At 52.2% G+C, this 13992-nt stretch overlaps 1 protein-coding gene across 3 annotated transcripts in view; it reads right to left on the minus strand.

Moving 5' to 3' along the window:
- Window positions 1-2728: 2728 nt before the first annotated feature.
- Window positions 2729-13992, minus strand: part of MN1 (MN1 proto-oncogene, transcriptional regulator) — a 42148-nt gene continuing 30884 nt past the window's right edge. Inside the window, exon 2 of one of the 3 annotated variants that reach the window (XM_090063902.1) lies at window positions 2729-8562. In XM_090063902.1, coding sequence (XP_089920028.1) covers window positions 8378-8562 — 185 coding nt within the window. In that variant the 3' untranslated portion in view covers window positions 2729-8377. Of the gene's footprint in view, window positions 8563-10973; window positions 13548-13992 lie in introns of those variants that run through there. The other 2 variants (XR_016444338.1, XR_016444339.1) reach the window with 2 other exon arrangements.

A 13992-nucleotide genomic window follows, 5' to 3' on the forward strand; every position in this document is an offset into this window, starting at 1 on the left:
GGGAAGCCAGAAATGGCCTGCTCCAAAGAGCTTGCTCTGATCCCGGCATTGCCACAGGATCGTGGCCGCAGAGCAAGCAGCTGGAGCGAGGCAGCGGCAAGAGAAACGGGCCGCGGAGCACCACGCCGCCGGGCCCAGCGCGGCCGCACACGACGCGCCAGGCTGCGCGCACCGCGTCCAGGGAGGACTACGGGTAGGGCGAGGCATGAAGCGGAACAGCCAGTGGACGGCCCAGACGTTTGCTGCAACGGAGTCAGGAAAAGTATGTTTAGCAGCATCTGATTTTAGGAAGCTGCTGTTTTTCCTCAGACGGAGAGCCGGAAACGCACGTCAAGTGGGTCTCGGTAGGATCCTCCAAGCACAACCTTAGGAGCCCTTCGGACCCCCGTGCTTGTCATCTGGCATTACGGGCCTTTAGATGCAGTCTGAAAACTGGGCTCTCCCCCCAGTGAGCAGCCCATTGCCCCAGTGTGATCCCTCCTGTATGAAGGGGAAATGCTGGAGACCCCGCGGCAGCCCCCAGGGATGGGATCCGGGTCCTTGGAGGGCTCGCCGACCGTACAAGTGGGACGAAACCACCCCTCAAATCTGGCTCTGCAGAGAAAAAGTAGGTTGTCTGGAAAGATGTGCTTCACCTTGTTACTTCCCCCACGGGGAAAGAATTCATCGCACCTAGCAATTTTCCCCAAATTTCTTTTAGTCACAACAAACCTGACATGTAAAATAGCAATAACGGATTAAAAAAACCCGTAAATATTCAAGTTAAGTGCGTACTTTGTGTCACCAGCTGCACATTTTCCCTGGACTTTCAGTCTTGCACTTCCCCTGCCTGGCAAGGAGTGAGCGAGCAGTTGTGGTGAATATTAATATTCACAGCTCACAAAGTTGCAAAAATAAGAAGTGACAATTTGTTTTTTTCAAAGGACGGAGTTAAAAGTATAACCGCCAAGTTTAGCAGGAGGCCGTATTGGACGGATAGTGAGGCCTTTATAGCTAAGATTAACAAAGTCCCCTCTCTGCTGATCTCTGTAGCAAGCCAGCTTATTCACGGGGGTGGAGAGGATGTCACATCTTTGGAAGTGAAGTACGGTTATAAGCCACATACTGTTCTCAAGACCTTAAAATGAAGAAAAAATCTCATCCCTCCACTAGCCTGGAATCGGTCGTAAATCATACTTTTTGGAGGGATTTTCTTTTTCCTTCTCCCTATACTACTTGAGCTTCCAACTGGAAGCAGATTTAAAGGTTACCAGAGAGGTAGCGATGACAAATAAAGCGGGGTTTCCAAGGGATGCACACACACTGGTAGGTTCGTTATATGTGGCTGTCTCGTGTGAGTTATGAGTTACCTAACGAAGCACGGGGTAGGACGCAGATGGAGCTCACGCCCGGTCTCAGATCTGGACCTGCAGCGGTTCTTGCTCTCGAGCCCGAGCCAGGCGACTTCCAAAGAGAGAGCGGCAGCTCGGGCACTCTCCTCTTTCCAGGAGCAGGTTGTTCCCACCTCCAAAAAGCTGAGGTTTGTTTGGGTTTTGCTCGGTTTTTCTGCATGAGGAAATCCCACATATTCAGTTCGCTGTTTTGCTGGAGGGCTCGTTGGAAGACTAACTAGAGTGTAACAGAGCTTGAATCTTGAGCAAACGAGACAGGAAAGGATTTTTAAACACACCAGCTGGAGCTCATCTGTTTATCATTTTTGCTCACACCAACCTAGCTACACTTTTTAGCAAGGGGAAGCAGCACTGTTGGAGGGGGTAGAGGGCCCGTGCCCCCCAAAAAGCAGCTCTCTAGAAAGGATGCAGCAGCCCTGCCCCTTCCTTCCGCCCAGGACTGGCAAAGCTCCTGCTCCTGCTCTCGGACCTTGCGGGGGACCCCTTGCAAAACCAGGGGACGTGAGGCTGACAGGACTGATCAGTAATGCTGCACTGTCTTGTGTACAACGTGCTAGGGAATATAATACGCACCCTGCTTTTGAAAGGCAGAAGGAAGATTTCCTCGCAGTAAGTAGGGAGCAGAGCCTGCTCCTCACAAATCCTGTGCAGATTTTACTTTTGCTTTCAACCAACAGAAACTCACTGTATTTCTCTTATACAACGTGCATTGCAATTTTTGGGGACGGGGGAAGTGCGTATTGTACGCAAGAAAATACCGTAACCAAGCAGCTTTCCCATGGATTTTGCAGCCTCAAAAATGCTATCAGGAGAAAGAATGTTTTTCTAAGCACAAATCTTAAACTGAGCCCAACCTTTGCTACAAGTTTATGTCCTGGTATGATTTAGGTTACAAATCAAAGGCTTTTAAGAAGCTTAGTAGGACACTGGGCACAAAAGTTTTGGCTAGAGGGCTGTTTTGAGAGCAGGCATGGCACGGCTTTCTGGCTGAAGAATAAGACTGAGTCACTTCGATCTGAGATAGAAGGAAAGTCACAGCGCACCTTCTGCAGAGCAGCCGGGCTTGCTAGGGCGGACTTCACCTCCAGGCCAGGAGGAGCACAAGGCCTTGGTACCCCCGATCCCAACTCTGCAGCGGGCCAGTTTCACCTCGAGGCAGCAGACGGGGGATTGCACCGACCAGCTGAATCCCGGCTCCATCAAAATCTGTGCCCAAATTCCCACCGACCCCGGTATGGCCAGGATTTCACCCGCAACATCATCTCCCCACTCCCACAAACCATGGAACATAACCCGTTAAAAATAATGTAAAAGCATGGCATGAAGTATACAATAGCCACCATTAACATCATATTTATTGTTATTTAGTTGCTCAGTAAAACATATACAGATATATACAATATGCATGAATACAGAAGACTGCACTTTACATATTTAAAAAAAAAGAAAGAAAAATAACACTCAATTTCATGAGCTATTGTCACAGTCTTCCAACCAAGCATTTAAGAAATGAATTTAACAAGAGTCAAAAAAAATAAAAGATTACAGGATTGCCTAACACACAGCAGAGTCAAGTTTTCATATTTTACATGTGCAATAACATTTTTCAGAAGAGTTTGCTATGCAGTACGGATTACCAGTGTTTTGATTTTTTCTTTTCCATGAACCAAATTTAGTACAAAGAAATAACATCCTTTTGCTTAAGGCTGTTTTAAAGCTGTAATATTCTTGGGTAGTGAATAGTGATAAAGTTATAACTGCCGGAATTCACAGCCTGCAGTTTCATCAGTCAGGATCTATGAACGGATGGACTCAAACCAACAATTTTAATAGAGAAATTCTAAGACAAAATTAGACTATTTCTTCCATTAGCCTTAAGCAATAAAGGAGAAACAATTCTATAAAAATGGATTATGCTCTCATACACCATCCATTGAACAGCTGTGAATCTAGAATTCAAGAAAACGGTACACTGCAGCTTTAAAAAAAAAATACGAATCCTGTTTTTTTGTTTTTGCATTTTTTTCTTTCGCTTTTTTTTTCTTTTTTCTTTTTTTTTAAAATATTAGAGCAAACGTGACTTCCTCCAGAGCATTTAGGAGACCTGTGGTCATATTACGTTTTACTTCTTTGAGGCGTTTGTGAACATGTAGCTATCGTGTTGTGCCCGAAAGCTTTGGAACCAATTTCCTGCTGTGGAAAGGTCAGCTACCCTTCGAATGACCACCTCGACATATGGCATCAGAGCAAGTCCCCTCAGTGAAGTAGATGGCATACTTTTCACGTATTTCTTCTTCACCCAACGCACCACGTGAATCTTGAAGGCCTTACACATTGGCCGAAATTCAGTATCATTATATAAAAATGAGTCGAAGCCTTGTGTCGCTGATGCTCTGACAACTACATGTACTAGCAGAAAAACCTGTCCCCAGGTTATGTTCTCATTGGGTTCAAGTCCCAAAGAGCATTTAATAAATAAGGCCTATTCATTCGTTTTTGGCAAAGAGATTACTCATCACTCCTCATAACTTAAACACAATAGATATTTTACTTCATTGGCTACTACATTTAAACTTAATAAGCATGAAGTTTCTTTTACCACATACTAAAAACATCAGCAAGCACTGTCAGGAAGAACTGACCCTCGCACGGCAGGAGCTAAGAGATGCGCTGTCTAGACTATGCCCGTGTAAAACGTGAAAATGCTAGGCAAGGCAACAGGGATTCGGCAGCACAAATATTACACAGATTTATTTGAAGCCATTACTCGCTACGTACAGCAAAGCCCAGCGCCTGGTAAGTGCACTTCCACTGTAAAACTTCTGGCTTGTTTAGCAAACGTTGTTACTGAATTCTTGTAAACAGGCAGCTGAGCTTCAAAGTTTTGGGGGCTTTGTACAGTGACTTTTGCAGCATTTCTAGCTCACATCATTTTCATACGTATCCTGAATGTTGGAAAATGCCCTGAAGAGATGACCCAAGGTTTGGGCACTGAGCTAGGAGCCAGGAGATCCCTGTGGAGACCTGCCCGGATGTTACATTTGCCCTGGCATGACACGCACATTACTGTTTGATCCCCTGTTGTTGTGGCAGATTGGCCCTTTTTGCCTCCGGACAAGTTCTTTTAACACCTGGCACGTTCCCATTTGCTGCAGGAAGCTTAGATCTAGCCCGCGACAAATGTAACACCTGGAAGGGGCCTGGCTGTCTCAACTCTACCATGTGTCTGCTTTACGCCCATCTCCAGTATCACTTCCCTCGGGTAAGCAGGAGCAGCGATACGTAGGTCCAACACGGCAGCCTACAAGCCAATCCTACACAAAAAGCCACTTTTCTTTCCAGAAAGGAAATCATTTGATTTCTAACCAAACAGTGCTTGGCTGATATTTTCTATATGTTTAAAAAAGAAAAGAAGAGAAAAAAAATCAGTGCATTTAGTATCAAATCAACAGAGAACATGGGCAAGAAAAACGTACTGCGGGTGACAAATGCTCGACAGCGAACACATAGCCTTTGCATGCGTCCTCGGTGCCAAACACACCAGGGCCAGCTGCAAAGCTATGGCGATCCGGTCGGCCACTGGACGTACCGCGTCGCATCAGGGTTTCGGCAAGACAGAAGGGAACCCGTGCTAGGTCTGACAGCCGCCCTTCTGCTCGGGTGCGAATGAACCACTCCAGCTGGTGAGACCAGAATAAAACTAGCCATGGGTTTAGGCAGAGTCCTATCACTTTGCAAACTGGTAGGGGCAAGACATGGTTTGGTGGCAGCATCTCATTTCCACCCTGCTCCTCCCCGAAGTGCTCTCTCCTCGTGTACAGGACCCAACAGCACCACCAGCTCCAGGATGGATGTCCAGCAGGGGAAGGTGGTCAGAGCTCCCTTGGCTCCACCGTCTGCACCAGCTGAGACCTACGCCTCGCCCTCCAAATACCCAGGGCCTACAGCATCTCGCTTCCCACGAAAATCCACTTTAGGGAGCTTCTTCCTGAGCGAAGCCAGTGCAAGAAAGGGAAGAAATGGGCCCCATATGCATGGAAAGCATCACCCTGGGGTGGAAGCACTGGCTTGCACCAACTAAGCCAGGAAAGGGAGGAGGAGGAGAGCAACTGTGTCCCTCAGTCAGTCCACGTGCTCCTGGCCAGGGCAGGAATTTCTCTGCAGGCTATTTGCAGCACTGACCGATAACCCTGGCACAGGGCACGTCTCCAATACGAGGGAGCTGGGAAACCTTGCTCCCTGGGCTGGCACACCGAGGATGGGGCAGGCACGCCGCAGGCAGGTCCGGGAATGCCAGGAGGACGCCAACTGCGGCCCGGTTTTCACTCCTGAGAGCCACGATGCAATACCGGAGGGCTGTGCACGTGGTTAGCAGGGCTTGCTCCAGGATGGGGTTAGAAGCTGTACCGTAACCGCACGCACCCGGGATCCAGCTCAGCTCACCAGGGTCCCAATTCAGCTGGGTACTTACTGCCCCATCGAAGCCGAGGCATAAATTTCGTCGCAGTTTAATGGGAGTGAAGCACACGCTGCAGCAATCTGCTGAACAGAGATGGGATTACAACCATCCTTAAGACCTCTGCTGAACTGAGACATGAGGAACTGAGCCGGGCTGCCCGGGGATGGGGGATACTGGCCAAAGCGAGGGGCTGCTCAGCTATCGCTCTGTCTGAGGATATTCTGCGACAGACACGTACCGATAGCAGAGGTAGAGAGGAGGCTCTGCGCCTCCCATCAAGATCCACGCCTATGGAAAGATGCAAGTGACTGTCTCTCTCTCTCTCTCTCTCTCTTCCACTCCAAGTTCAGGAATTATCAAAGGGGCAAAAACCCCACAGTCCAAGAACAACCCAGCTCCAGGAAAAGATATAAACAAGCCCCGTTAAAACCGTCGCAAAATTTACCCAAAGTCAAATCACTGCTACAACAGGCAAAATAATCCTAGGTAAAGCCAAGGAGAGCTTGTTAAACACAAAAGAGCGGAGGAGGAAGGGAACGTGACAACAATCCCATCCCACCTTCAGGGCTTGGGAGAGTTTTGAAAGAGCATCTGGTTGCAAGCAAGACTTTTGGGTCCATGTTTCATGGCAAGTTTGCTGAGCAGAACCCCCTCGCCACTGGTGTCAATAAAGAAGTCTGCTTAAAAGCCAACTGATAAATCCAAGCTGCTTTCCAAGTCCAGCTCTCGGGGGTACGCAGCGAGAGTCCGGGGGAAACAGCGCAAGACTCTGCAGTTCTTTATTTGGAGCCCTTTGTTTCACGGCGAGACTCTGCACCTCCGGGCTGCTGTTAACCTCGAGGGAGCAGAGGAAACGGAGCTGGTCTGGGGAGGGTGGGGCCGGCCTTTCTCATTGTAAACCGAGGCTACACAAATAATAGGCAGCATTACATAAAACCACAGAAGCGTCAGATCACCGAGGCATTTTTGTTCAGAGCTGGTTTGCTTCCAGCTTTCTGCCCAGATGCGCATTATCTGTGCAGGGCAGGAAAGAATGGTTTTCCTTTTATTGTATGCAGCTAATAATACCGTGCTTCCAACACATGATAAAGGTGACGAGAAGGATCAAGGGGTCTACGTGGCTCCACCCTCCCCGGACAGACTAGAGGGCACTACCCTCGGGCACACAGGAGCACCCAATCTGGAGAGGGATTGCAATAGAGGGGCTGCCACCGACAGATGAAACCCCCCAAACTCCCGCTTTGGTGCCCTTCCTGCCAACGTCCAACCTTGCACCGGCACGGTTACGGCCAGCGCGCATGCTGCATCCAGAAGTGGCACGTCCAGGAACGGCACCAAAGCCACCGCCGCGCTCAGGACGGCGGCAGCCCGACAGCCTCTCGGGAAGCACGTGCAGAATCGGGGCCGGTGCTTCGGTGCTGGCTCCCGCCCACGCCGGCAGCCGGCAGGACCAGGCGGATGACCTAGCGCAGGACGTCGCAGCTCTCTCGCAACCACGTCACCACCAAGTTGCTCCGGAGGGGAAAGGCCGTGCCGAAGGCAGCCTGGCAACACTTTCCTCGAACCCCTGCTTTACAGGGGGGAAGATCAGGGGACATTGCAGCTCGCCTTCTTCTGCCAGCAGCAGCGGCAGAAGACTGGGAGACTTCAGCCGGAGATTGGTGCCCCCTCATCCTCCCCAGACAGAGGGCCGGCAGTAACCGATTCCACTGGGACCGGAGTCGTGGGCAGAAAAGGGAAACTGAACTTTCTTTTTCTTTTTTTTTTAAAAGGAAAATAAAACCAACTGAAAACTGCCTGTTAGACTGGCTTTGTCAAGCCATCTTCCGAACGACAGGGCTCTGCCTGAGCGCGGTCCCCTCGCTCCAAACACAACGCTAGATCTGGGCAAATGCACTGAGTAGCTGTTTCCACCTAAGAGAGAGAGATGAAGGCTGAATGTACTCCTGATAACAAAAATAATTCTCTCAGGAAAGACAAAAATCACAGGCTGAATACTTAATTGAGCATTAATTGTTTGGTTTGCATGTGACTGACGAAAACTTGGTGTCAATATATAATATTATGATGACAATTTCACTTCAACCGGCATTTATTCCTGAACTGCTATTCTTCAGGATTTCCATTTTAATAAGCACTGAACAAAGCAAAAAGAGAGAAAGAAAAGAGGAAAAGAAGAAAAAAAGAAGAAGGAGAAGTAGTATCTTTGTCTTATTATGACATACATGACTTGGACATACGTTGAGATGAAAAAGGAAAAGGCCTCATCTATAAAGGTATGCCAAGATTACAGAATAATGGGGGGAAATGATCTAGCAGGAAAATCTTAAGCAAAAGTGTGCTAACTGCAGAAGGGTTAACACTGGTAACATACTGTGGCAGAAGATTAAAAAAAAATTTGAGGTTTACTTTAAATTAACCCTTTCCAGTCCATATGCCACTAAGCAGGTACCAACCTAGAAAAATAGTCCACCTAGCAGTAGTGGCCCTTTAAAATTAAAAAGAGGGAAAAAATAATCTCTTTTGTTCAAGTCAGGGCAGCCACAAATGTCCCGAATCTGTTGGAGATGTCCGAGTGCAGGGATCTCCACGTCGGCACCGCAGTCCGCCCCTTCGCGTCGCCCATGTCATCCGTGCAGTGGACGGAGAGGCATTGCAAGTGGCTGCCCGTCTGCGCCGTGGCTGAGGTCTTGTTCTGGGGAAGGTCGTGGGCTGGAAAGGTGGAGAGAGAGGTTATTACAAGGCCAATGCAACACCGGTTTTACACTTAACGCAGCAGCAATTCACGCGGGGCTGAATGAAGCAAGGAACGCGCGGCGGCCCTGAACGCAGCTGCGATCCAGCGAGCCCCGGCAGAGCTCCCACCGCCGAGGAGCACCCGCACACGGGGGCTGGCGGCAGGCCCGCAATGCAAGGAGCCACGAGATGGTGACTCGTGAGCCCCTTCGGCACCCCAACGGCGGCGGCTGCGTCCAAGGGAGGTGCCGCAAATGTCACGGTGGACGTTTCTCCCCAGCCTTGCCCCGTGCTAGGCAGACGCCCTACACGCGTCCCGTACCTTTTGCCCCATCTAGTGCGATGGCAGGGGTCGGTTCCCACCATGCCACATCCATGCTCAACAATTTTGGTAAATCTCACATGAAGACGTTTCACCAGCTATCGACCTGCTGTACAAGAGGCATTGGCCAGCGTTTTGTCCTTGCTCTAGGAAAGGATCATGTGGATCTGGATGTGCCCTCCCTGCCCCTGCTCTCTGCACAGACCTAGTCCTCTCAAAACTTCTCCTCTTCCATCACTTCCCTCCCCATCTCTGGGCCCTGTTTATGAGAAAAAGGGGCCCAAGCTGATCCTCTGGACTGGAGGCCAAGACATCCCACTGGTTTCTAGCACCATGGGATAAGCATAGGCCCAGTCTGTGCTTCGTTCGCCCAAATACTGTGCTCAATCCCAGTGATGCAGGCAGATCTCCCTGGAACCAGCTGAGGCCCTGCCAGTCCCTTCCCTCCGGACGGATGCACGGTTGTACAAATCACCCCTCCAATGCACATTGCCTTTGCGACCTGAGCTTCCATACTGCCCAGATCTGCTCCCGGACTTCCTTTTGTCCTGGCTGACCCAAGTCGTCCCAGGCCCCCTCGCCTCGCGCCCCTGCAGAGCACCGATCGCTACCCTGCTAGCTGCCCCTCCGTGCGGGAGCTCAGCCCTCTGCTCCGCACTCTTCCCTTCTCGGACGGCTCACCAGCGAAGACCGCTTCTCACCTCGCAACCCCCCGCACTGCTTGAAGAGCCCCCAGGGAGCCCCTCCGAGCCCCAGCTGCCGCTTCGGCACACCAGGCCCATCACACGTGCCCGGGGCGGTCAGCTGCCTGGCGGAGCCCTCCAGCCGACCTGGAGCCCAACAAGAGTTGACCCCCGCGCTCCCAGCAACGCGCCGACGTTGCAGAACCCACCGCTTCCAGCACAGAAACCCGCTCTCTCCCTAACCATTGCCCCATATCCCACCCTCCCCCTTGGTCTAATTGTGTGGGCCCTCTCCTGCCCCCAAGCCAAGGCCCCGCAGGACCCCTATTCCTCCTCCCTTCAGTCCCCAGAGACTCCTCAGCAGGTTTTTGCTGTCAGGATGCAAAACCCCCAGTTTTAGCAGAAATCAATTCTTTCTGGCCACCAAAAGCAGCAGGGATCGTCCTACCCAAGCTCAGCACATTCCCAGAGTTGCAGAATCAATGGGCAGTTGCACCGTTATGGCTGGACGGATGCTGAAAACCCATCCAGCACAGTGACCGCTAGGCCTTCCTGCCCCCGGCCGTGCGCCTTCAGCCCTAGTGCTGCTCACCTGTTTGGAGATTCTTAAAACAGGCTAGAGAGGCATGGCTTTCTTCTCCGCAAAACCCACGCTGCCTTGCCCACATCATGCTGTGCCCCTCTAGGTGTCTTAAAACTTAATTACCATTTAAATCCATTTGCCTGGTAGTGAAGCAAAGCTTGCTGGGTTGCAATAGCCCAAACAGCACATGACATTAGTTGCATGATTACACACACACACACACACACACACACACACACACACTTTGCAATCCCTGAAGCCACCAAAGCAGCAGACCCACAAAGGACATCCCAGGCTCTTACAAGAAGCCCCTCTGCAGCAGCCAGACCACAGCGCCCGCCGCATGCCTGTCTGCCGAGCTTTCCACCACAGCAACAAAGCACCAGGCCCGAGGTTTCGACCACAAGAGCTCTGTGGACCGTGCGGTAACGGACGGCCTCGGGTCCAGCCACGGATGGTGGCAGAGGAAGTCGGCATGCCCTCGCTCCAGGGTTCAAACACCACCGCCACCGCTCTTCCATGCAGTCCCATCTCTGGGGCGCAGCCCTGGCCACGCTCCAGCACCGCCCTGCCTCACACGCAGAGGCAGGAAGGATGCACCAGTCGACGGCCCTCCCGCACGCCAGGTCACGTGCCTCGTTGACGCAGGGGGCGAGCGCTCGAGAGTCGACACTCAATGCTATAAAGGCAAACCCCAGGCAGGCTCCCCTGGTTTGCTTTCCCCTTGCATGCAGCCGAACCACCACCATGGCTGAAGACTCAGCCAGGGCTGCTGACCCCTCACCACCAACAGGTCTCCTGCTCTGCTGGCCTCTGACCTCAGGTCCAGCAGGAGCTATTTCGGGCCATGCGACATACCCAGAACCCAGCCCAACTCAAATGCGAACCACACACCCGTGCTCCCAAACAAAGCCGCAGCAGAGGCAAGAGCCTCTTCCCTCACGATGCCGTCTCACATGCTCCTTCCCATATCCCCGGAAGACGTCTCCATGTGCACTCCAAATTCCCCCACGCATCCGGACGGAGGGCGGACTGCGCCAGAAACCAGGTGAAAACGCTTAAGCCCACTAAGGCTTTTTCTCTGCAACGTCTTACTAATATCCATAAACCTAAGTGGTGTTAGCTTATCACGCACCATGGAGCAAGTTATGTTTGGCTCATTTAACCTGCTGCTAAAATCAGATACCAAAGAGGACCTGACTAGGTCTACATCCTACTGGCACGGTGACAGAATCACGGTGACATCAGATTTACATTAACCGTAAAAAATCCTGAAACAATCTGATAGTCGTGGCTCGAAATGGGAAAGGCGTTAAACGCTGGGTGACTTCAGGGGAGAGCAGCGTTCTGGCTCTTACGGCATCGCCCTTGAGCACGGAGACACGGGCTCGAGCTGCGGGAGCACAGGTGAGGCCGTGCCCCGGGCACGAGCGGAGAGCAGGGGCACTGGCCTGGATTACTGACCCGGACGCCTACATAGCAAACGTGCTACGTTAGCACGCTCGCTGCCAGAGGCAATGCAAAACCACACCGCCTATCCTGCATTTCTGTCTAAATTAGCGGCAGGAATAGGGCACCCCTCGCTGCTGCAATAACGACCCAAAGGTCAGCAGGTCAAGGAGGCCGAGCCGTTGTCAACACCAAGCCAGATCAGGGTGCCCGCCCCGTGGTTTCTGGCCACGTCACAGCTGTGCTCTGGACAGGACAAGAGCAGCAAACCGCACGCTTGGGAGTCGGTCCTCCCCAGTCTTCACGCTGGTACTTCAAGAAGGGGACGACGCAGCGGAGAACTGCTGACGAGCAAGGACTCGTTTCTGCTCCTCACCTCTGAAAGGGGAGAAAGCAACTATTTCATCTAAGACGACAGGTCCCAAGTGTAACATGCCTCCGTGCAACGTTGGCTCAAAGAGCACGCCAGCTCGGAGGAACAAATAAGGCTGTTACGGGAAACCCGTTCTCTTCCATGCCCGGGACCCCACACGGGACCTAGCGTCATGCATTTATTTTGTTTTCAGCTCCTTTCCAGATGGGCCCCCGTGATTATCCCGTGTGACAGCAGCGGTTGTTCTGCGCTGGAGAAAAGGAGGTGAGGGTGGGAAAGGAGCCCCTTGTGCACCACTGTCCAAGGACTATCAGCGGCAATTCAGTCAGGCACAGCTGCCGTAAAACCGCACGCAGCCGCCCTTGAGCTGAAGAGCCAGAGCACCTACCAACGCAGCCGTGAAAGTCCCAGGTCTCTCTGTCCTGGCCCGGTCCCGGCAGCCAACCCCGCAGACCCGCAAGCCAAGAGCCTCTCAGGGCTGCGACTGGGCTTGGCTACCTGCATCAGCAGCCGTTTGGTCTCTATGTCTGCCACTATAATGCACGTAAGAAATACAGGCTTTTGCTACCCTGTACAGAAAAATTCTCTGCTTACACGTGTCCACAAATGCACCATTTGGCTGCTTTTCTCATACAGAAAAGGACTTTTTCAAAAAAGCATCTTAAAATCCACATGTGACAAGAGCAAAGCAACCCTCCTGCTTCCCTTCCTCCACTAAGCCATCTTATTGCCCACCACGACGTTTCCACCAGAGGCAAGAATAACCCACTGGCTACTCACATAAACAGGCAAGCAGGATTTGGCCCTAGTTTTGGGAAAGCCCATGAACAGGTACCGTGGGGATGGGCACTGGGTGGCTTTGGTTGGGCACAAGTGACTAGAGAGGTAGTGCCAGGGGCAAAGGCCCAGGAGGAGCCAGGCTGTCAAGTATTACAGCTCCAGGCCTGGGGAGGGGAAAGGTTTACACGAGTTTGTCATTAATTCTTCTTGTTATTATCTGGCCTTGACAAAGCTGCCTTTCCCGCTCTGCCGAACGCAGGCTCGTTCCGCTCCTCTTGCCGAAAGCCACGGTCCCGAACGTCCGAACACTGCTGCGGCGCCGGCCCAGAAACCACCGCGCGGCCTTGGCGGGTCGGTTGCACTCAGCCTGCCCCAGCATTTCCCTGCTGCGCTCACGCTAACAATCCCTGTGCTCCTGCCCTCTGCAGCACACGCTCCATCCACAGGCGCTTTGTTAGCAGAGACGGATGGGACTAGCAGGTAAAGCAGGGGGGAATCGGCCTTTCACTGCCCCGGTTGCCGATTTCTGGATAAACGACTGTCAGCTACAACGTGCTGACCCTCCGACCAGCAAAGAGGTTGAAGACACTTCCCAGACTGGCGCCCTGTCCAAAACCTAAGCTCCGACACGTGAATAAGCAGGGCAGGAAAGCCACGGCATCTCTCCCCATGTTACCTGCCAGTCCTGACCATGCTCTCTGCGGAGACGTCCTCTCCTGCTGCACAGAAACACTTGGTTTGCAGGATGTGCCACTTGTATCTTCTGCTGGGCTACGTGCAGCCAGACAGGATGGGAACATGAAATAGGGTGCATTTGGGGCAAGGCCCGAGCAGCTGGCCCAGAAGGGGCCTGGAGACATATGGCATCCTCATGCACCAAAAATAAAGCACGGTTAGTTCAAGTCCCCGTCCCCCCGTTCTGGATGCCCAGCTCTTTCCGCCCAGCGCACAGGGGTGCCCCGCTGCTGTCCCCAGGAGCTATCCGAGTGTGTCCTGTCTGCTGGCCATCCAAGCACCCTCCCTGGGGGCACCTCCTGCCAGGTCTAATGCTGAGTTCGAGAGTCTAACACGGGGAGCTGCCTGCTGTCGCTCATCACACATCCTGAGACCCATCGTCCCGATATCGCCAGCCCCCGTGCCTGGTGCTCCGGGGTGATAAGGAAATAAAGCAGCCCGGCGCACTGATCGCTGGCTGCCTGGGGAAGTCATGCAAGAC

Source organism: Crocodylus siamensis, chromosome 9 (assembly GCF_052110815.1).
Source record: "Crocodylus siamensis isolate JL-2025a chromosome 9, ASM5211081v1, whole genome shotgun sequence".
Lineage (NCBI taxonomy): Eukaryota > Metazoa > Chordata > Crocodylia > Crocodylidae > Crocodylus > Crocodylus siamensis.